The sequence below is a fragment of the Alligator mississippiensis genome, chromosome 12, assembly GCF_030867095.1.
Source record: "Alligator mississippiensis isolate rAllMis1 chromosome 12, rAllMis1, whole genome shotgun sequence".
In the NCBI taxonomy this organism is placed as follows: domain Eukaryota; kingdom Metazoa; phylum Chordata; order Crocodylia; family Alligatoridae; genus Alligator; species Alligator mississippiensis.
In genome coordinates this window covers 49,356,517-49,381,385 of record NC_081835.1, presented here as the reverse complement: position 1 = coordinate 49,381,385, position 24,869 = coordinate 49,356,517, and the positions used below count along the sequence as shown (strand labels likewise).

The following is a 24,869-nucleotide window of genomic DNA, read 5'->3' as shown; positions in this document are numbered from 1 at the left end:
TTCATTTAATTGTTTTCTAGGTAAATTATAGACAGCTCTCATAGTTCAAACCCCTTATATATGCAGGGATTTTTCTGCTACTATCCAAATGTGAGCATTTCTCATTGGTCTTCCTGTAGAGTCAGTATTATTAAAGGAGTCTCGCAAAATAAATTCCAGTAGTAATTTTTTCCTCTACCCTTAAATTAAAAAAGGACTACATTTTTTTTCAAAATTTTTGATGTAGATGAAATAATGGCCCCTATTAAGGAACTTAAACTTGAAATCCCTGTTCAAGCTGTAAAGACATTTCTGATATGCCCTAATCAAACAACAGAATTTTGATACAGAACACAGTACTGTGCTACTTATAAAATACCGGCAAGAGCATATTGTACACATCAATGAGAGCATTACCCATTTCTAAGGTATCCCCTCCTTTCTCCAGCTTCTCTCCACGTTCCTCCTCTGATACAATAGACATCTGTCTTTTCATCACTCTGTTTGAACTTCCTCCAGATGTTACACTTGCCACTGATACCAATGGGATGGCTTGGTTCTCCTAAGCGAAAGCAAGATGAAGATGCAGACAGATATACCTGTATCTTGTAAACCTGGATACATGGCAAATTACATTTTAAGATGTGTTGAGGGGAATATATACGAACTAGAATCCCCTATGGGTTTTCCACTTCTTGATCCGTAATCTAACGTAGCCTTTGGGTTCAAGTCTGAGTTTCAAAGGTTCTCTAAACACATAATAGTGTCATCTGTCAGAGATAGCATGGGGAAATGATCTGTTCTTACTTAACCTGTCTTGTAACATTTTCTACAGAAGATGTATGAAACTCCTATTAGCTATGTAAAGCTACTGAAGTTATATAGAGAGAGCGCTAAATTCCCTCTTGTATAAAAAAACCCTGCATGCTAGTTTCTATTTACTGAATCTTTGCTACTGGTGAGCAATAAAGTAATAGAAACAAAACAGTCTTAAGAATCAGTTGTCAGGATTTAAAGGAACCTTTATACTTGCAAACTGATCACATCTGCTATAGAAACAAAATAGGAGACTAGGAATGGAGCCCCCCAAAAGTCATATTTCTAATTATAACTACACAGATTCAACAAAGTATTGTGCAACATTCTTATTCAACTCTCATCATCGTACACACATACATTCACACAAATTACAGCTGCTGCCTGGGAGTTAGAGTTACAAGCTAAGCCAAGAAATAATAATAATAGTACACACTGCATATTTTTAGTCTGCAATCATTTAGTGACCTCAGGCATATTATGTTATTAAAAACAGTGTGCATTCCCAGAACACAATATAAACGCTCTCTCTCCTTTGAACTGTTGCAGAGAGGCGAGAATGTAGATCACGAATGCTTCTCATTTTAAAAGGAGCCATAATATTAAATGCTTAATTAGAGCCCTTATAAAAGTGCATCAATGCACAGCAATGAAATGGTGCAGTTTCAACCCCCAACAGCCTTCATTTGCATCTTTATTAAGAGTTGAAGTTTGTCATTCATATTCTAAACATCTAAAACATGTCAAAGGAATCGTAATGTAATGTTCACCACTGTTTATAGACAACCTCAGGGGCAGACGTGGAGCTGCTCTCTGATAGTTTTGAATCCTGTATTTAACAGGATGTTACATGTTAACAGTGTTTAACATGTAACTGTACTAGTTTAGCTTAATAAGGATCTCATTCTGCAGAGGTGCAGTGGTGGTAGGGAGGACCAGATGAAGACAAAGGACCCCAAAAGAATACCCTGGAACCTGGGATTCCCTAGGAGTAAGAGTTAGGCTTTGGACAAAAACAGATGTGCAGCTGCAGAGACAGACTGTTTTAAATTCTTTTCTCTCAGAATGCTTTGTTCCTGCTGAAAATCATATTTTGAGTTAAGGCAGGGGTGTCGCATCTGGTCCTGCAAGCTAGGTGAGCATCACTGAGCCAGTCAGGGGGCTGAATCAGGCCCACAGACCAGCCCTGTGTGCCAGATCCAGTGTGTGTCCCAGAGTGGCCAGAGCAGGTGCTCCATGTGGCACGTGTCCCAGACTGACTGTTCTGGGAAACTGCTGCTCACAGAGCCTGCTCTAGTGAACATCAGCTCTGTGCCAAAGCCAGTGCACCTCCCAGGGCAGCCACAGAAGGTGCCATGTGCAGCACAGTCCCAGAGCAGCTGGAGCAAATGCAACATGCAGCAAAATCTGGCTGTTCTGGGACCAGTCTGCACATGGTACCTACTCCTGTGCATACCTGCCCCATGCTGCATCCAGTGCATGGCCCAAAGCAGCTACTCTGGACCATGTGTTGCACATAATGCCCACTCCAGGGCTACACTGTGTGCTGCACCTGCTCTGGCCACTCTCGGATGTGTGCCGGATATGGCATAGAGCGGATGTTTGCTGGAGTGGGTGCTGCATGTGGTGCAGTCCTGAAGCAACTGGAGCATCTGCCACATGGGTACACACCCCAAATGCTGCCTGTGGGCCCACTAGAAACCCATAGGCAGCACTGGAGGTCATATGATAAGAGCTGCATGCACCAGATGCAACCTGCAGGCTGCATCTTTCACATCCCTAATTTAAAATGTCTGCCTGATCACTGTATACCACTAAATCACAGACTTCTGAAGGGAGGAACCAGTTCAACTCAGTTGTCTGACCTGCTAAAATAAAAATAGTTAATACACAGGTACCACAGCTCATGCTGCAGTCTAGGATTGGGAGAAATGTGAAATCCCACCCCAAGAGAGGTAAAAGCATGAGGCATAACAACTGAGGGCATTAGCTCAAAGGAACCTGAAAGGGGTCAGCCAGCCCTGCATCCCTGGCAGCCTCTATAATGTTTCCTTTAGATGTTTTCAGTATTTATCAAGTATCACCACTAAATAGAGTTTTATAGCTTGGTTAAGATCAGAAGAATCCTAGCTCCAGAAACAATGGATAAGCATTGCACAATAAATTAGTGTTTGCTTTAGGGTGGGATCATGCTCATGGGCTACTCAAGTAGAAAATGCACCCACAGACAGGACATACCATGTTACAGGCTGTGTGATAAGAGTAAATTACTTTCATTCTATACTTACACAGTTGAAGAGCTCTGTGGTCAGGCCAAGATAGTTGTGCAGAGCTAGGAATGTCACTCTCTGGAGCCTCACCATGATGATCTAGGAGCAAGAGATCAAGCATATATAAAGTAAAATTACTCTTGGGCTTCCAATTAAAAGCGCCAACCACATGAAACGGGTAACTAAGCACACTAGTTCATATTGGCAGGTAAGAGAATTTACCAAACTTCCCACTATTGCCACAGTTCAGTTTTTTGGATGTCTGCTAAAATATTCCCTGCCAGGTTCTGCTCTATGATGAGCAAAGGAAACATCCATGGATAATAATGGGAGCTGAAGGAAATCTGACTTAAAAAGTAGAAAGGAAGTTAGTTAGCCTGGCCTAAAGGGGCTGATGCAAGGAAGCTTAACCAAAATATTTTAAGAAATATTTCTTCCTATGTACTCTTACATAGTGCATTTTAAACTGCCCAAAACTGCCCATACTGCATTTTAAACTGCCCTGGTACATTTTAAACTGCCCAAAGTCTAGGAACCATACCTCTGGATTTGTGTCTCTTCTTATAGAACTTCTCTAGCCTCTTAAACAATACATTTTTCATATCATTTTAAAAAAAAAAAAGCAACCTGCAGGCACACCTACCTGCACCACTCTCACAAGAGTTTCAGGGTATTTCTGGAAGACATCTTGAAAGGCACTGGCGGGAAGTCGCAATATAGTAGATGGTATTGCTGCTCGGGCTGAAACCGTTTTATACGGAGCAGGGTGACCCTATTAAAAGAGTATCAGGGTAATGTTTGTTCTTCTCACCCATTGTTCACCTGCCTGGATTCTTCCTAAAGCACCCCTCCCACTGCCACACACACACTCTCCAGTGATGCCTGTCATACTTACACATTTATTATCTCACAATGTGAGGACACAAACTTATTCTTTAAGAATTACCCAAGAGGGACATTAGAGGACAGAGAGATCAGTATTATTCATAGGATCAACTTCACAGACACCCTCAGAAAGTAAAGAGACATAGTAGAACTACATGCTAAGGCTCACCACCATGTTGAAGGCTGTAGAAAACAATAATAACCAAAGGACTCACCCAGTAGAAGAAAACTAATGAAGACAAAACACAGTGACTGGACTCCACAGGGACTGTGATGGAGTGCAAGAGGAGAAAATTCTAAAGAGTAACCTATACTACTGAAGAGGAACTGCTTCACAAAGGAAAAATAAGAAGTGGGTATGTTTGTTCTCCCTCTCAATTTTTTCAACCTTGTATAAAAAGGGAGATACAACTCGTTCTAAAAAAGTAAGGGTTTTTTCCATGAAATACATCAGGTCTAGACTTCCCTATTTTTGCTGGGAGACTCATGCAGGATAGGAGAATCAGCAGAAAAATCTTAAAACAGTAATTGAGGGGTAGGGTTTAGAGATTTGTATATTTGCAAACTAAGAACTGTTGTTTGGGGCTTTCATTTAAAGGGATTCAGTTCATTTGCCCTAGTAAATCCAGGAAGATGAAAATTTGATTTAACTACTATTCCTAAGATTAAAAAACAAAAGAAAAGAACTGGTGGTATGGGGGGACAGACTAGGTGGAGAGATGAGTACAAAGACTGGAGCACCTATTTAGTCAGTCATGTTAAGGCTTTTGAAACTCTTCTCTCCCCCAAATGATATAAAGCAAATACATAACAATCCTGAGGACACTGAATGCAAAGAGACTAAATTTACCCCATATAAATCAAATTAACAGACCTACAGCTTTCTATAACATTATACAACATTATTCAAAAATGACACTTATAGAAAGTTTCTGCCCAAAGAGTACTGGTTAAACTCCAAACAAAATACTCTCCACACTATTATCAACTCTCCAAAAAATAAAATTGAATGACTGTTGATTTTGTTAAGCTGGAAGCTAGGACGAAGAAGAGTGCAGGACCTGAACAGCAAAATGAAATTAACTGCAAACTGACCTCTGGATTAAACTGATTTGAACTTTTCAGAGGGCAGAGAACATGACATGACACTGAGTGAAAAGACTGTGGGTGTGATTAATAACCAGAATTTCCAAATTTCAGGTGCAGGCTCTAATTCTAAATGTCTACTGGATGTGACCTGGAACTGCGTGACAACTACTTCATTTCTTTACTTAGTAAAAAGAATGTTATGATCACAGATAACCTTTCAAGCTTTTTACATAAACCAAAAAGGGCAAAACATCCCTCATTTCTGCAGATCACCTTACGCCAGATTTTGAAGGCCTGCTCCTACCTAATGATTATTCTGTTCTTCAGTCTATTCCCATGCAAACTGCTTTAGTAGAAAAAGAAAAAGTTCATTCTTTGACACTTCGAGATATAGATCATTGTACTTTCAACCATTGTATTTTTCCACAAGATTAGACACTAAATGAAAAAGGGAGTGAGGGTGGGAATAGAAAAAAAGAGAGAGAGAAAAATTGTTTAAATATTTTTGTTCAGTGACTAAGGAATTATAATAAGCTTTAATAAAATGTTACACAGAAGTCATTCAAAAGGGTGAACAGTGGGCTTCATATCACCATCAAAGGTTTTATTTAACTCCAGCTACAGAGTTGTTCCTTTTCAGAACAGCTTATTTGATGACAGAGAAAAGTTGACAGCTTGACATATAATCGCAGCCTGATGATTTCTCCATTCTGCACTGTAATGGACTCTTAATCCAGCAGAGCATTTAAGAGAAGAATAGTTCATGCTTCTAGTTATCCTGTGTGCAATTTTTCTTTTTTAAATACCAGTCAGCAGGATAGGAGCTCACTTTTCAAAAAGCAAGCAGCCTGTACAATGCAACTGGTCTGGAATGTGCCAAAAGCCGGTAGCAAGGAACAAAAGAGGAAAATGTTCTGAAAACTGTCAGTTCTTTCCAACGCACTGTAATCAGCAGCACAGAGAACACAGTGTTTAAATAGTTTAAATAATGTCAGTCAGTCTTCTATAATCACATACCAAGTGCTACAGGGATAACCTTTTAGGATATATTCCACAGAAGCTTACTGTGGGATTTATTTGTTCTGGATGTAGATACCAGTTTACCTCCATTTTGTTCTGTAACCCACAGAGTAATTAGATATTGTAGGTTACAAGCAGCACAGCAAAACAGAAATAGTTGAGGTTTCCTAAAAAGAAAGGGAATGCAGTCAAATGCTTCCAATTAAATAGATTTGAATAAAACATCTGTGAAGCAAGGTGGTGGTAGTTCTTGCTTCTCCATTGGACATGGTAACTCCCTCCTCCCTTGTTTTCAAAGCCCTAACATGTACCGTACTCTTGCTGTTAGGACTTCTTCCCCTCCCATCTGGCTTCCATCCCCTCCAACATACTCAAAGCTATTCTAATCAAGAATACCATGCTAAACCAAATGGTAACTTTTCTCTACCCTAATCTCTTGATCTTGCCTAGTGCTTTTGATATGGTTGATTCCATTTCTTTTGTTGTTCTCTCCTAGTTTTTTCAACTAAGCTCCCCTGATCTCATCCAACACCACTAGCCGTGGTCTCAGAATGCCTTTCAATGGCTCCTCAGCCTCCATTATCTCCACATTCACTGGTGTTCCTGATGGCTTTGTCTACACAGTCCCTTCCCTCCTGGCCTACATTTAATCTACTTGCAATCCTTAAATCATCATCTTCTAAAAGAGACCTTTTAGCTCCAACCTCTCACTTTCTGTTCAGTTTGGCATCTCTTGAACAATCTGTGCTACCTCAGATTCCGTCGTTATTTATTTCCCTTGTGCTTGCCTCATCCAAAGCCAGGCCTGGTCTACACTGCAAAATTTTGCCAGCACTGTTACATTAGTTAAGCGCATGAAAACAAGACACGTGCGCGCACACACACACACACACACACACCCCCCACCCTCATCCAGGGGTTTTCAACCTTTTTTAGTCTAAGTATTCCCAGCAGCCAGATGCCAAGCGAGGGTGGGAGGCGAGGAGGGAGCATGTGGCCAAACACTGAGTGGCAGCGGGGAGAGGGGAGGAAGGAGGGAGGTAGTGTGCACTGGACGCAGCCACAGGATAACCCCGAGGACTCACCCACCCACGCATAACCCCTAGGACTGGCCCAAGTACCTCCAGGAGTACACACCCCTGGTTGACAACCCCTGACCTATGCCAAGAAAAAGACTGCTTTTGCTAACTTAGCTCATGTCATCCAAGATGCACAGGAAACAAGCAGGAGGAACTGGCCCCCCTACTAATCAACAACCAATACGAACTCATAGGGATCACGGAGACCTGGTGGGACTCCACCTGTGGCTGGACCACAGGCATAGGGGGATATACCCTGTGTAGGAGGAATCATGTTGGGAAGAAGGGTGGTGGAGTTGTTCTATGTGAAAGAACACTACACCTCCCTATAAGCAAAGACTGGAAACAAAGAAGGGTGACTTGAGACCCTCTGGGTCAAGATATGGGGAGAGCACGGAGAAGGGGATTTGACCATAGGAGTTTATTACAGACCTCCAAACCAAGAGGAAAAGCTCGACCAGGAATTCTCTGTAGAACTGGCAGAGGCTCTACGCTCTTGGAGCATGGTCGCCATAGGTGGCTTCAACTACCCAGACATCTTGTGGAATGAGCACTCAGCTAGGTCCAACTGCTCACAAATCTTCCTCACTTGTGTTGAGGAGATCTATCTAACACAAGAATTCTATGGGCTGACAAGGGGCAAGACACTGCTGGACTTGATTTTGGCCAAAGGAGACAATCTAGCAAGCAACCTGAGGATCGAAGGGAAACCAGGCAACAGTGACCATCAGATTATCATTTTCTCCATCCACCATAAGTCAAGGAAATTGGCCAATAGGGTAGAAATCCTTGATTTTAGGAAAGCTGACTTCCATAAGCTTAGGGGATTGGGTGGCGAGGCCCTGCAAAACCATGGTTTGATGAGGAAGGGAGTACAAGGTGAGTGGTCATTCCTCAAGGAAGTGATCCTAAAAGTTCAAAGGAAGTCCATTCTCTTTCATAAGAACGGCAGCAAAAGGGCTGGGAGACCCCCCTTGGCTCAACAGGGAAGTCATGGACCTCCTGAAATGAAAACAAGAAACCTACAAAGGATGGAAGTCTGGAATAACTACCAAAGAGGAGTACTCAGCAACAGCCCGCACCTATAGGGAGCAGATCAGGACAGCAAAAGCACAAACCAAATACAGATTGGCAACTGAAATCAAGGACAACAAAAAGTCCTTCTTTAGATATTTAGGAAGTTGGAGAAAAAATAAGGGAAGCGCAGGGCCCCTGATGAATGAAATGAGATGGTTGATAGCTGACACTCAGGACAAAACCGAACTCCTGAATGAATACTTCACATTGGTATTCCACTAGTCCAAGGGTGTCAGCCTGCTTGACAAGATACAGGATGATCATGGTGGGGGCGGGTGACCACCCTCCCATAGTTGGCATAGACCTTGTGAGGATGCACCTACAACGGCTAAATATCTACAAGTCAGCAGGACCAGAAGAAGTACACCCAAGGGTGCTAAAAAAACTGTCCAATATCATTGCATGACCTATGGCAAAGTTACTTGAAGATTCATGGTGCTTGGGAGAGGTCCCAGAAGATTGGAAGAAGGCCAATGTGCTGCCTATCTTTAAGAAAGGGAGAAAGGAGGACCCAGAAAAATTACAGGCCAAACAGTTTGACCTCAATCCCAGGTAAAATCCTGGAGAAAATTATCAAATAATCCATTACAGACAGGTTAACAGAAGGCACCGTTCTGAAGGATAGCCAACATGGCTTTGTTATGGGCAGGTCATGCCTGACCAACCTCATTTCCTTTTGCGATCAGGTAACTCGCCACCGAGATAGGGGAAATGAGGTTGATGTCATACACCTGGGCTTCAAAAAGGCCTTTAACTTGGTCTCTCATGAAGTCCTTGCTGAGAAATTGGGAAAATGTGGCCTCAACTACTTTATGGTCCGGTGGCTACGTAACTGGCTCTGTGGTAGGACCCAAAGAGCATTGATTGACGAAACTGAGTCAACATGGTGGAGGGTGACCAGTAGCATCCCTTAGAGTTCAGTACTTGGACCAGTGCTTTTCAACATGTCCATCAACAATTTGGATCGGGTATTGAAAGCGAACTAGTGAAGTTTGCTGACGACAGCAAACTATGGGGGAGCACGGTCATGCTCGAAGACAGGATGGCAATATAGGCTGACCTGGACAGGCTTGCGAGGTGGGCAGACCTCAACCTGATGTCATTTAATACAGAGAAATGTAAAGTGCTCCATCTGGGGATAAATAATCCACAACACACTTACAGGCGTGACAGTACTACGTGTGCTAGCACCACATCTGAACAAAGCCTGGGTATTGTGATAGACAAAAAAATGAACATGAGCCACCAGTGTGATGCAATAGCTAGCAGAGCTAATCAAACACTGGCATGAATCTACCGAGGCATTTCGAGCAAGACTACGGATGATCCTCCCTCTCTACTTAGCCTTGATGAGACCGCAGCTGGAGTAATGCATCCAGTTCTGGGCGCCACACTTTAGGAAGGATGTGGAGAACCTCGAGAGAGTCCAAAGGAGGGCCACACACATGATTAGAGGCCTAGAGACCAGGTCATACCTGGGACTGTTCAGCCTGGAGAAGAGAAGACTCAGAGGGGACTTGGTGGCAGCCTATAAGTATATCAAGGGCATACATCAGGGCCAGGGGGAGCATCTGTTCACCAAGGCCCCCTAGGGGAGGACAAGAAATAATGGGCATAAGCTGATTGAGGATCCCTTCTAGCTAGACATAAGGAAAAACTTATTAACAAGTCAAGTACTGAGGGTTTGGAACAGGCTCCCTCCGGAAGTGGTACAGTCACAGGGTGGTACGCCACCCTGGCGATCTTCAAAAAGCATCTTGACTCCCATCTTGCTGGGGTCATCCGATCCCAGTAGTCTTTCCTGCCTAAGTGCAGGGGGGCTGGACCCGAAGATCTGTAAAGTCCCTGCCAGCCCCTAACAACTAACTGAACGGGAAGAAGTGCAGTCCTTTTCTTGGCATAAATGCATTGATGTAGATGTAGTATAGCAGGACATGTTCTGAAATGTTGAAACTGAGTTTGCAAATTCTCCACAGTAGGGAATGTGTTTTGCTATGTGCTTGTTCAATGTCATGTAAACTTACAGCACGACATAAAGTACTTTTATAACTGCAATAGTTATGTTTAGTTAAAAAAAAATACTGGGAGGAAATGTAAAAGGCTTTGAAAGAACCCAACGCAGAGGAGTGTTTATGCAATAGCAGGGATAACAATTTGGCAGAGAGAGACTGTACTATGAGATGTGTGGTACTATTTAGTCACAGTCCTGTTAAACATACTCCAAGATATTTTGGAAGTTTCAGGCTCAGATGGTCCTCAAGAGAAAGTAAGGATAAATTAAAGCAAACTGACCAAAATGTCAGACTCTTCAAAGAGACTCCATTTGGGACAGGACCTGGCACATGCAGAGCTCTTCGCTTGTATCACATGAACTCACCTTTCCCTTCTGGAAATTAACTTTAATAGTTTTGGCTCTGCTTCAAGTTGAAACAAAGCCCAAGCTCAGAAACAGATTTTCAATTTGGGCCCTGCAGTGATCTAAGATGACAATACACTTGCGGGAAAGAACCTCCGCCGCTGCAAAGGGAATGTGTACAAGACAGTTATCTCCAGGAACAAGACTTCATGATAAAGGGCAGATGAACACCCTGGGATCTTTTCAAGGGTACCTTGAGATCTTTTCAAGGGTGCTCCAAGGTACTACACAATGCTGGCACTGTTAAGCATCCAAAAATGATTCACAGGGTAAACTCAGAGATTCCAAATAGGAATCCATAGACAATATATCAGAGGGACAGGGGTTCACAGGTGACGCTGCCCACCACCCCACCTCCTCTCCGGGGTACAGATGTGGCCTGAAGGGAGTGGCAACAGTTGCTGGGCCATAGCATCAGGGTACAGCCATGGCCTGGTGCATGAGTGACTTGTGGTAGGAAAAGGTGAGAGCAGCACCTCCCCACCATTCATTTCTGCTAACATTATGACAGGACCTCATCTCTACATGCAAAATTAATGAGTAGAATAAGCAAAATTCAGTGTTTGAGGTTGACATGTCATTTAGCATTTTGTTCATAAGATACAGAAAACTGAGGAAATGAACCGTTATGGTGCATCTACTAAGTCAAATTTCATGAAAGATGCCACAATAAGATTAATAGCACATGGAAAACTGCAAAGAAAGCCATATATTTACACAAGCAAAGTCAGCATCTCTCTCTCTCTAAGCAAATATTAAATCAATATTTCAACAAAAGTATCCCTAGTCTCAACTCTGTTCCCACTTGTGATTATAGAAATCATACAAAATTGGGGTTGGAAGGGACCTCAGGAGGTCATCTAGTCCAACCCTCTGCTCAAAGCAGGACCATCCCCAACTAGATCATCCAAGCCAAAGCTTTTCTAGCTGGGTCTTGAAAACCTCCAAGGATGGAGATTCCACCACCCCTCTAGGTAACCTGTTCCAGTGTTTTACTACCCTCATAATGAGCAAATCCTTCCTAATATCTAACCTAAACTTCCCTTGCTGCAACTTGAGACCATTGCTCCTTGTTCTGTCACCTGCCACCAGTGAGACGTCAGCTCCACCGTCTTTTGAACCCCACTTCAGGTAGCTGAAGGCTGGTCTTAAATCCCCTTTCAGTCTTCTCTTCTCTAAACTAAATAAGCCCAGTTCCCTCAGCCTCTCCTTATAAGTCATGTGCCCCAACCCCCTCACCATTTTTGTTGCCCTCTGTTGGACTCTCTCCAATTTGTCCACATTCTTCCTGTAGTGGGGAGCCCAAAACTGAACACAGTACTCCAGATGCAGTTTCACCAATGCTGAACAGAAGAGAATAATCACTTCCCTGACCTACTGGCAACATACCTACAAATGCAGCCCAGTATGTCGTTAGCCTTGGCAACCAGGGCACACTGCTGGCTCATATTCAGCTTATTGTCCACTGTAACCCCCAGGTCCTTTTGTGCAGAGCTGCTGCCCAGCCAGTCAGCCCCAAGCCTCTATCTGTGCAAGGGATTGCTCTGTCCTAAGTGCAGGACTTTGCACTTGTCCTTGTTGAACCTCATGTGATTCCTTTTGGCTCAATCCTCCAACTTGCCTAGGTCACTCTGAATCCTAGCCCTACCCTCCCAGCCTATCTACTTCTCCCTTCAGCTTGGTATCATCTGCAAACTTGCTGAGGGTGCATGCTATATCATCATCCAGGTCACGGGTGAAGACAGTGAACAAAACTGGCCCCAGGACAAACGCCTGGGGGACTCCACTTGATACCAGCTGAGAATGAGACACTGAGCCATTGATTACTACTCTCTGAGCCCAATGCTCCAGGCAGTTTTCTATCCACCTTACAGTCCATTCATCCAGCCCATACTTCCTTAGCTTGCCTGCAAGAATGTTGTGGGAGACTGTATCAAAAGGCTTGCTAAAAATCAAGATCCACCAGTCTCCCCGCATCCACAGAGCCAGACATCTTGCCATAGAAAGCAATCAGGTTGCTCGGGCATGACTTGCTTTGGTGAATCCATGCTGCCTGTTCCTAATCACCATCTTCTCCTCCAAATGCTTACAAATGGATTCCTTGAGAATCTGGTCCATGATTTTTCCAGGGACTGAGGTGAGGCTGACTGACCTATAGTTCCCTGGATCCTCCTTTTTCCCCTCCTTTTTCCTCTTCTTAAATATGGGCACTATGTTTGCCCTTTTCCAATCATCTGAGACTGCTCCTGATTGCCATGAGTTTTCAACAATGATGGCCAGTGGTTCTGCAATCACATCAGCCATCTCCCTCAGCACACTCGGGCGCAGCCCGTCCAGCCACACGGACTTGTACACATTCAGCTTTTCTAAACAGTCCCTAACCTGTTCTTTAACCACTGAGGGCTGCTCACCTCCTCTCCCAAACTGCTGCCAGGTGCAGTAGTTTGAGAGCTGACCTTGCCTGTGAAGACTGAGGCAAAAAAGGCATTAAGTATGTCAGCCTTTTCTGTGTCCTGCCACAGGATTGCCTCTTCCATTCAGTAAGGGACCCACATTTTCCCTGATCCTCCTCTTGCTATCGACATACTTGTAGAAACCCTTCTCGTTACCCTTCATAGGCCTCGCTAGCTGTAATTCCAACCACACTTTGGCCTTCCCGACTTCATCTCTGCATGCCCAAGCAACGCTCTTATATTCTTCCCTTGTTATCTGTCCAAGTTTCCACTTCCTTTAAGCTTCCTTTTTGTGATTTAGTTTACTGAAGAGCTCCCTGCTAAGCCAATCTGGTCTTCTGCCATACTTGCTAGGCTTCCTGCATGTCAGGATGGTTTGTTCCTGCACTTTAAGTAAGGCTTCTTTAAAGTAGAACCAGCTCTCAAGGACTCCACTCCCTCTCAGACTGGCTTCCCAGGGGATCCTGCCCATGAGTTCCCTAAACAAGTTGCAGTCTGCTTTTCTGAAGCCCAGGGTCCTTACTCTGCTTCTCTCCATCCATCCTTTCTTCTTCAGGATCCTGAACTGATGATCCAAATAGTTTGATATAGAAAGCCCATTTTTCTCTGGCACTAGGAGCACAAAGCCCTTTAACTATAACTAAAACTGGGGCCTGGGAAATAGCATTAGCCAGTCATTTTGCTGGGATACGAATCCGTAAGTGCCCTGGTATCTGGCTGAAGCAGTATGGATCAAGTAGTACCATAAAAGACTACCTTGTAACAGTTAGTTTCACCCAACACATCTCACTGGGTTAAAATGACCAAGTCACTTCCCTTGAGCCATGAGTTGTCAGAAAATGCTAGTCTGATGATTACTGGATAACTAGCACAAAGTTAATGATGTGAACCTGTTTGTAAGAATGAAGAACCTCACAGATCAGTTGAGACTTTGTTGCTAAGGAAAGACCACAAGGAGAGTAATGCAAAATTGAGACAACACTGTAAAATGAACAAAGAAGACTGATGAGACCCATAAGCATTTCCCCTTGTCAGAAACCACAAAACTTCACTGTAAGGAGAGTGACACTGTATTATTATCTACAGAATTACTGGGATCAAAATATTTCACATTTAAGGGATATCTAGCATTTTCCCCCTCCCCACCTCTCTCCATTTCAGCTCCAAGAGGACTCAAGACAGGCAATTCTGTGTGTGTAGGGAAAGGAAGTGGTTGAAATAAAAGGGATTTTAAAATTTCCACTTTACATCCCATCCCAAGCCACATACAGAACTAAGCAGCCCACTGAAACCGCTACACAGATTTATCTCAGTCCCAGCACCCTCAGCCTCTGTAGGTTCCTGGCCCAGGAACCACCTACTTCCCAAAGAAATCACTCAACAAGGCCAATTTCTCTTTACATACTGCTTGGGTTAGTAATTTAAATGATTCATAATCATACAAGCTGATGACTGTAATCATGGAATGCCCATAAGCACCAGTAGGCCATAGAGCTGGGCTCTGTTTAGTTCAGAAATACCCTCCATCCCCAGTGCAGGTACGTATGTTATTTAGACTCATGCTGCATTACTGAGCAAGTCTCACCTCCAGGGGATCCCTAATGTCTTGTTCCCACAAGAGCAGACCCTACCCCCTTCTAAGGTTCCTTCTATGCCCAGGAAGGAGGGATTCCTTTGTATTCCCCCACTGCCACTACCACCACTCTAGAGAAGGACCTAGCTAAGGCCCTTATTTTACAGTAATTTTAGGCAGTTTCTGGAGCTCTTGACCCCTGGACGTTAACACCCTTACGTGGTTTAAAGCACTTATTTGGTGTAAAGTTACACCACCCCAGGGCAGGATTATCTCTAATCCGCATAACCTCGCTCCTCTCCCATTAAGGTGTGGTCACTCCCCATAGCTGTTCCACCCAAGTTGAAGTCCTCCAGCATCCCAGGATGCAGTGGCTCCTCCCAGACCCTCCCGTTCTGTGGGCTCTCATACTCCCGGCTGCTTCTGCTGACATTATTTCCCACCTGATGGGGGTATTTTCAACCTACACTGGAGGTAGTAGGTGTAATTCTTCTGGTGAAGGGCAAGGACTCTACACAGAAGAGGGAGGGATCTGGGAAAGGGAGAAATAAACAAGGCATCGTCCTGCTGCAGATGTTACTGCTTTCTTCCCTCCCTCCCAAGGCAACTGGCTTTTAGGTTAATGTCAGGTCTCCCTTTGGGCTCTGACAGCTCCAGGTTGGTTCCAAACAAACAAGCATCCTTAGTTCAGGGAAGCAGTCTCGGCAGCAACCCCACACCCTTAGGAATCATGTTAAGAGCTGAACATTGTGGCTAGAAGCTAATTGCAGTTGGCTCTGGGACAGAGAGGTAGCTGAGCACCCATGCTGGACAGCCCATCAGGCATGCTGATCAGTGATCACTACAGATTAGGAAGGGAGCTCAGATGGGGAGGAGCTGGTGTGCAGGGCCAATGCTGTGTGTTTGTGGAGCCAGTGTTGTTTGGCTACAGGCAAATGAAGGCAGAGCCCCTTAAAAAGGCAATGATGCAGCCAGAGGGCCTGGGCAGCGGCAGAGGTGAAAGGACCAGGCTTGTGGGGATGGCTGCAGGCAGGGTAACACCAAGGCTCAGGCCAGGCAGGGAGCAGGAGAGAGACTGGGTTGGAAAACGGGGAGTGGGGGATCCAAGCCCAGCATCAGATGCATCTGCACCCTCCCTTTGCCTCCCCTCCCACTTGCTCTCTGCAGTTCAGGTTTTACATGGGAGCCAGGCACTGGGATTTACTAGGCATTGGGCATGAAGCAGGCACCTGGAAAGTCTGATCACAGCCTCCCCTTCCCCCAACTTTATTTTCTGGGACCCAATCCCGCAATCCTCCCCCAAGAAAGCTCCCCCTCTTCCCCTCCAGGGCAGCCAAATCCTGGGGCTCCTGGCAGCGCAGCTCTACCATCAGAGGCAGGAGCCAGATGGGCAGCAACCCCCTCCCTACACAGCTCTTCGTTGGGTCCCTCAGCCTTTCTTGAGGAACCCCACCACCCCACAGTTCAGAAAACTGCTGCTGTGGCCAGTGCTGGATGAGCAAAGTACAGAGAAGTAGAGCTGGAAGGGACCTCCCTGCTTATCAGCCCTCTAATGGCAAGTCACAGCTGTGCAAGTGGGGGACAGTCAGGGAAGGTTTCTCAACTAAAAGGTGTGACTGCTCCAAACTCCAAGCTAGCACTAAGGCAATCAACGTCTGTGTGTATTACAGCATAAGGTGTAATAATACCCTAACCAGAAGTTCTTTAAGGGCCAGAAGTCCTCCCAAATCCTATCCTAGGTCAGCAACATTAATTGGACCCAGTTTTTCAAGTCTACCTAACCAAAAGGATCCTTCAAACCACAAATGACCCTGAATAAGGCAGGTGGATAATCTCAGAAAGAAACAAACAATTTGCATTATATTATACTAATCCAGGAGGCACTGCTGGAGATCCAAGTAAAAGCCTTCAAAGCAACAACAAAAAAAATCCCAGGGAGAACAGGTTTGATGCTGAAAACCGTGACAATTACTACTTGCCACTGGAACCTGCTGTGAATGGGAAAGTAAGCCCTAGCCAGGGGAGGGAAGAAAAAAAGTGTTTAAAAAATAGTGATTTTTAAACCTTTATGTTATATTCCATTTTCCCCAGTTCTGTTGTATGGCTTTCCCTAATTATTAAAAGTTGGGAGTTTTTTAATCCCTATATTTAACTGTTCTGTAATTGAGTATCTCACCTTATAAGAAGGTTGTACCTTCATGGCCTTAACTAACTCGGGGTCCCGCCACAGCGGTGTTTCAGTTCTACAGCTTAAAATGTAAGCTCTTCAAAAGGCAATTTTTGTTGTTTGTTTTATATTTTACAATAAGATATTTACTGATTTTTACAGAGAAAACCTTTGGAGAGTGTCCTGTTTTCAAACACTGCCTTGTTTTCCTCTCACTTGAAGCACAAGCATTACACAGCCTTCAAGTTTCACCCCATAGCTCATATTTATAATCTTGCAGGCACAAGTGAAGGAGTAAAGCTTGGAGCAATCAAAGTTTTAAAATGTTAACTTGTCATATTTCAAATTGAATTTCATCGTGGAAAGGCAACGCCAGCAGACACAGTAACTTACCAGCCACACTCTTGAGTATCCAGAGACTGCAATTACAAGAAAGGAGCATATAGCAGTGATCAACGATCTGAACAGAGGGATGAAGGTGGAGTGAATGGGAATACTGTGAGAGAAGGCAGGGGAGTACTGGTTGCCTCTTTCATCCAGATTTATCCTGGCTCATCTACATTAAGAATCCAAACTGGAGTATTACTATAGCAGCTGTCCTCTGCCTCTGCTCCAGAAAGGACAGAGGCCATGAAGCGGCTATGTACCTGGCTCATCCCTATAGTGACAGATTTAAGTTTAGGGCAGAGGGGAGCATTACAAGTACTCCTGGTGTGGTTCTTTACCTTCTCAGCCCATTGGATTTGCTGGGACTTACTTTGAAGGAGTTTGTCCATTTCAGACTGTGCTTCTCCCCCAGAGCCAGGGCATATGCTTTATCTCCAAGTGTCCGTTACTTGCAAACTTCCTTCTACCTGCCCTTTCTCATAATTTCCACAACAGCTGCAGGGGGCACTACTTCAAGCAGTCTGCACTCTCCTTACAGGTCTCCCATCCAACTAATGACCAAGATGAATTTTACTGCAAGAGTAAGCTTGTAACTGAACGAGTGTGTTAAATCTGACCTAGTGGTCACCCATATTCTTTTACTGCGGTATCTCCCTGTCTACATACATTGGCTGAGGTAGGTTTGGCGTTATTATGAACCGTTAGGTTTCTGGTTTTCAACTGAATAAAAAAGAAAAAGAGAAGATGACTGAAAACTTTACAAGAACTATTCAACAGAATTCTTGGATGCTGAAAATTAGTCCCTTCTGTACTTTTCTATTTCAGTTAATGTTACTACCTCTTCATTTGTCTTTTGATGCCTGTTTCATGCTGCTGCTTTGTGCAAAATTAAAGAGGAGCAAAGCAAAGAAAGGGAACAAAATTAAAAATGGCCAGCTCCTAACAGGAGGTTAGATCCAGTCTGCCAAAATGCAGGTGTACAGGTGATTTCAGCAAAGAAACCTGCCAATTTTCCAATGGAGAGGGGAAGAAAAAAACTCTTCAATTATACATTCTCTTGAAAAGCATGAACTATGCATTACTCTAAGTTTATATGGCACTATTGCCACAATATCAGAACTACTAAGATATATATAATAAGACCACCAAAGACCTAGCGCAGAGATGTCAAACATGCAGCCCATGGGCTGGATCCAGCCCACTGACCTGCATGATCTGGCTTGTGGGTCTCAGACATGCTGTATGTGGAGCTGGTCTAATGCACAGGCTGGACCCAGTGCCACAGGTGCTGCTCACAGCACAGGACAGTGTTAAAGGGTAAAAGATGCATGTGCCTGACCAACCCTGTGCATTGGCTCTGGGGCCAGTCTGGATTGGGCTGTGCCAGAGCCAGCACACAATGCCGTCTGGCAGGGCACCACATGCAGCTTGCACCTTATGCTGGCCCCCTGTGCTATAGGCAGTGCTCATAGCACCAGGTCAGCTCTTGCAACGCCTGCAGAACAAGCTTTGGAATGGGGCCAGCATGCACTGCCTGCGACACAGGGGATCAGCAAAAGGAGCAGGCTATACATGATGCCCCACTGGACTGGCCCTGCCCAGTGGCACCACACACCAGCCCAATCCAGGGCTTGTGCTGCCTGCGGCGTGAACAGGACCCAGAACCAGGGAGACTGCCCACAACAACGGGGGGGCCAGCACAGGGATGTTTGATGCATGCAGTGCCCTGCCAGATACAAGTGCAGGAGTCAACATGCAAGGCTAAGTAGTCTGGGGCCCAATCTCCACCAGCCCCAGAACCACTTCCAAGAGCTCGTCTGGTGAGGTACCACATGGAGCACATACTCCATGCTGGCTCCCTGTGCTATAAGCACTGCTTATAGCACCAGGTCCAGCTCTGGCTGAACTGCACAAGCCCCAGAGTGGGACCAACATACACTGTCTCTGGCACAGGGAACAGACTGCATGCAGTGTTCCACTGGACTGTCCCTGCCCAATGGCTCCAGCACGGCCCAATCCAGCCCACAGACCCTCAATCTGGGCCATGGGACTGAATGATTTTGACACCCCGACCTTCAGCCTTACTCCTAACTTAATAACAGTTAGAGGTGAACTGATACTTTGGTCCATATCATATTAACACCGATAAAAGGAAAATTTACATTATTGGCAATCAGCTTCTTTGGCTGATGTGATCAATAATGTTGTTGATAAACGCTGCGTGCATGCACGTAGACACAGCATGCATGCAGCCAGCCTGGAAGCTTGGACAGAAGCATCCGGCTGGTAAGTCTGTTGGGTGGGGAGGGAAGGAGCATGGGGGGGTGCAGACTGAGGTTCCCCACAGTGAGGGAAGGAGTGGGGCTGGGGCAGGCACTGCCCAGCCAGGGCAGGGTTCAGGAAGGAGCCGTGAGTGTCTCATCCAGGGGCACAGGGAGGGGGGACAGCTCCTGACACTGTGTGTATCCCCAGGGATGGCATGGGAGGTGTGTCTGCACATCTCTGTATGGGGCGAGGGCGGGCTACCACTGCAGCCTGGGGCCAGGGGTGGCACCAGGCTCTTTCCGGAAGGGGGATTAGGCTGGGGCTGCGCTCAGGGTGGCCAGTGGTGGCACTGGGAAGAAGGGCTATGAGGGAGGAGTAATGGTGATTTCTAGGGTGGCTATAACCCACCCTGTAGCCCCCACTCCCACCCCGAGTGCAGGCCCAGCCCAACCCCCCCACAGGGAAGAGCCTGGTGCCATCCCTGGCCCCAGCAGCAGCCTGCCCTCACTCCACACACAGATCCGAGGGGCACATGCCCCCCATGCCTCTCCTGGGGCTGCACACAGTGGCAGGAGCTACCCCCTCCTCCCTGCACCTTCCAGACGAGCCACTCATGGCTCCATCCTGTGTCCCACCAATCCTGGCTGGGCAGCACCTGCCCCAGCCCCACGCCCTTCCTCACCATGGGGGACTTAATCTGTGCCCCGCCACGACCCTTCCCTCCCTCCCTCCCTCTGCCGCTACCCCCAACAGACTTACCAAATAGATGCTGCTCTCCAAGCTGCTGGGCTGCATATCAGCAATCAGATCAGTATCGGCTGATATGACTCATTAATAATTGGCCATCAGTATTGGGCCAAACATTTTTATCGGTGCACCCCTATTAGTTATAACTGTTGTAATGCTTGGTCATTTGTTATGTAGGATGGTTGCTATGCAAGTGATCTTTCCCTTCCAGATGCACAATCCCTGTTTAGCCAACTTAATACTGGTCAGATAACAGCAGAAATGGCATCTGTGTTCCTCCGTTTGTGTTCCTGCCTTTGAAACAACTGCTAGATCTGGCAATAAGGAGGATTTCAAAGCAGATACCAGATACCACAATATAAATCCTTTATCATCCCTTCAGACTTCCAAAAGGCAGGCAGAAGAAAACCTGCAATTAACACTATACTAGCACACAGATGCCATCCCTTTCCTTCGGAAGCTTGCCCATATCTAGAAAACATATTGGCAACTGCATGACTTGTGAAAATGGAAATATTTATGTCTACACTAAAGGAAGACTTGACAACCTTGAAAGTAGCACAGAACAACTTGCAGGAATGCTAGGACCACTGGGGCTTAAGGTTTAATGCATCCTTTTAACAAATAGTTGCTCCCTAACACAAGAGACAGGGTAGAGGTATGTGATAACACAGGAGCTTGTTGCTTAGGCTTTGCATTCACCACGTCAATATCCTCTGACAAGCCCTCAAATATACTTACACGGTCAGAGGTGACAAATTCATCAACTTACATTGATTAAATCCTAAAAAAGCACAGTAGCAATATACACAGTATTCTGCAAATCCATTGCTGGAATTTAATTAGTAGCTTTCATTTTGTTTCAATTAACATAATCTATCTGACCAGCCAGTGTGTTGGCATGTAACTAAAACAAGTTAAGGAGCACAGCCTTTAGATGGTCACTGGCAGCATTAGCAGCATTAGGAAGGATGGAAGTCATTAGTTAGTTTCACAGTATAATTGCTATGTTATCAACTGCAAATTTATTTTTAATTACAGAAGATAAAAATAATTCACTAAGTAATAAGAAAAGCCACATGATGCAAAACCAAGAATGCTTGGATCCTAACTCTGGCTGTATTATGAGTTTCCTTTTTGACCTTGAGCAAACTGCCCCCTGCCTCAGATTCATCACCCACATGAGAGTTAAAATGTCCTACGAAACAGGAAGTCTGGTGAGGACTAGTTAATGTAAGTGTCATATAGACATTATGCAAAATTACTGCTGACTGCACAAGAGGGAGAAGAGAAAATGACATCGAAGGATGGCAGAAGAAAAGTGATTTAACTGTTGCAGAAATTTTCCACAAAAAAGCAAATCACCAAGGCACAGCTGCAAACCCAAAGTTATTCTCACTAGGCATTTTACCCTATACACTTTTCAATGAATATGTTCTGTTCTGTCAGAAACCCAATTTTAAAATATAACTGCTAGATTAAGCATAATAGATGTTGTTAAGGTACCACTGCAATCACGGCTTGAGACTAGATCTCAAAACCGAAGGTGACTAATGTAAAGCAACTCACAGAGTGGGGAAGGAGGAGTGGGAACGGCTTAGTACACTGAAGGGCACTGTGAGAATGGAAGACAATGAGAGGTTTGTGCAAATTACAGAAAAGGTAATGTAACAGTGGGTAATTTTATGAAATAACTGAAGAGGACTCTGAACAGGCACACGCTGGAAAGTGAAGATAACAGCTCCACTACTACAGTATCAAGACAACAAAATACTTTTATGGAAAACAGGGTGAAATTTGGGGTAAAATGAAATACAACCTCTGGGCTGGCATGATGTCCTATTGCTATTAGTACAAGAGATGGTTTTCAGGATAAGGTGGCCAAAGTGCAGCCTACAGACTATATATAACCCACACATTTCTACAAAGAGGCAGAAACCCACCTTCTTCTTCAGTCCTTAGGAGTATTGACACCAGTGGCATTAGAGGTCTCAGGTCACAAAGTTTCTGACTGCTCTGCACAGGAAATAGCTCAACTACTGAGGAAGTCATGTAAATTGGGACCTGTTGCTCTCCATGAACCATGCTTCCTCAGTGAAGATAAGGGCAGCTGCTATTTGCTCTATATATACGCAAAATAATTATTCAACTTCCAGCAAGTTATTAATAAAGGATTCAATTAAGCAAAATCTGAACAATTTAGTGCAAGGAAATATATTTCCACCCAACTACTTTATATACCATGGAACAATGCTTACTGCAACAGGGGAAGGGATCTTTCTACTGTTAACATTTCAGCAGGTACATTGTCGAAAATATACTTAAATAGCTTAAGAGAAAAAAGGAAATCTAATGTTTAGAGCGAATAGAAAAAAACATGGAGGGAATTCAAAGGCCACCCATCAAAAACATGAGGAAAGTATCAATGTTAAACAGTTGACTCAAATGCACCCAGAAATATCTTTTTATTTGTGGCATGTTGTTTACTAATTACCAGGAACAGTCCCAGCCAAAAGACAAGAGAAAACAACCAAAATGAAAAATGTAATGTTAAAATGCCAAGCCTGTTTAGCTCTGACAGGTCCAATGGTACCACCCCCACACAGGAACTTACTGTGATAACATCAAGAATGCTGAGGAGGCTATGGACACTATCTCCTGCCAGCACTTCCTTAACAACCACTTCGGTGCCATCCTACAGGAGGAACAGAAATAGACAAGTTAAGGCTCATAACTCCATCATCAGGTTTAAATGGGCCATTTCAGGCAGGCACTTCATTTCACAAATAGAATTTTTCAACTCTTACATCCTAATTTGACAAAATAATCTAAATACTGACTGGAAGATGCTTTCATCCAGCAAAACTAACCCCAAAGGTTACTTTCTTCGTGCCCCTGAAAGTGCAGTGTTCCACTGTGTAAGTTTGACCACCACCTTTAGGCACCCAACTGAATCGATGAAGCGGTATTTTACTTTTGTTCATTTCAGTTTGACATGAGGTGACGTGCAAATGACAAACTCTCCTTTAGCAGGCCTCCTCATCTTATTCTCTACACTTTGATTCAAACTCTGCTGTCTTGAGAGGCTGTAGATTTTGCTTGTCATTGTAACATAAAGCACTATTTACTTTCTTTACTTTCAGCTGAGGTAGGCAATTTTTTAGCAAAAATGAAATATGCTGGAAAACCTGGATTCAAATTATGCCAAACTGTTCATGAACTCAAGCCAAATTCACCAGTTTCAACAGGAAAAAAAGGTTGGGAACTAGGTTTGCAAAACTGTCAGAAAAGGAGGTGGTAGTTATCAACAGCCTGGCATTTAAGGCATGTTCCCACATTGTGGGAGACCGAGGTTCAATTCTGTCCTCTCCTTGAGGAGATATGCACCCGCCTCTCTCTTGGGCAAGGAGTCTGCTCCTAACTACCAAGCTACCAGGTGCTCTGCACTACATTGTTCTCAACCTCTTCTGGTTATGGTGCACTACTTGGCGTAAATCACTGGAGCATCCAGTTAACGGTTACTACGATCTAAATATAAATTGTAGCACCATGGTAGAGCCTTGAACCAGCTCCAGTGGGAGCCCAGCCAGGGCTAAGACAGAAAATTACTGGAGCATCCTAATCACCAGGGATCTGGGTTTTCCATTTCCCATAGTAAAACACAGAAAACCATGGCTTTCCTTATTTTATCAGAGAAAAAATGGATTTTCCCTTTTAGCAGAGAAACCCGCAGATTTCCCACTTTTGCAAAGAGCTCTGCAGGCAGGCAGAGTTCCAGCCCGCAAGAGCAGATTGCAAAAAGGGCAGAAAACCCCCAGCCCTGACTGGAGGGATAGGGAGAGGGGGAAGGGGAAGAGTGGGGCCTGAGGCTCTCAATCACCCAAGGCTTAGCTCAGGCTCACTTTGCTTCCTGGAGCCTGTGAGGCAAGTGGAGCTTGCAAGGGGCTGGGGGATTGCGGGTCAAGGCTGGGGGGGAAAGCTGGCTGGGGGCTGAGGAAGCAGGGAGGTGTTAGGGAAAGATATGGAGTGCCCGCCTGGCCGGCGGCACATGAACCACAAGCGGGGCGTTATTGGCCTGAGCAGGCTCTGTGTCTCTGTGTGCAGCTTTCCTGAAGGGCCAATACCATGCCACCCTGGGTCCATGTGCTGCCATCCAGGCAGACACTCCATATGGGGCTTTCCCCAACATCTCTCCACTCCCTCAGCCCCCAGCAAGCTTCCCACAGCAGTGCCCACCCGGCTGGCAGCACATGGACATGGAGCAGCGCACTATCAGCCCTTCAGGAAAGCCCCACACAGCGCACACCCGCCCTGCCTCTGTCCCCCACACAGATCTGGGGGGGCGCAGGTCCCACCTGCCATCCAGGACTGCGCGCTGCCTCCGGGAGCTGGCCCTACCCCCATCCTGCTCCGCAGCAGGCAGCAGCAGCAGGGGAGCCGGCTCCATACTCCTTCTGCTGCAGCAGCCGCTGCCTTCTGTTGGAGACAGGGAGTTGTAGACCTGAGTCCCTGGCCCCACAGCCCTGGCAGCTGGGGGGCAGGGGCGGGGGAGGGAGAGTGAGGGGCATGAGCAGGGCTGGGGGGGCCTATAATTTTAATCACAGATTTTGGGGTTATCAGAGAATTTGTGAATTTTTAAATCAGGG

At 45.2% G+C, this 24,869-nt stretch overlaps 1 protein-coding gene across 7 annotated transcripts in view; it reads right to left on the bottom strand.

Moving 5' to 3' along the window:
* The window catches only part of PNPLA7 (patatin like phospholipase domain containing 7), a 280,484-nt gene that overhangs the window by 198,795 nt on the left and 56,820 nt on the right, over positions 1–24,869 (bottom strand). For all 7 annotated transcript variants that reach the window (XM_059715474.1, XM_059715475.1, XM_059715477.1 and 4 more), the window contains 4 exons: positions 22,838–22,918; positions 3,709–3,837; positions 3,084–3,164; positions 397–541 (listed from right to left, as the gene is read on the bottom strand). In XM_059715474.1, the coding sequence (XP_059571457.1) occupies positions 397–541; positions 3,084–3,164; positions 3,709–3,837; positions 22,838–22,918 (436 nt within the window). The remainder of the gene's footprint in view (positions 1–396; positions 542–3,083; positions 3,165–3,708; positions 3,838–22,837; positions 22,919–24,869) is intronic.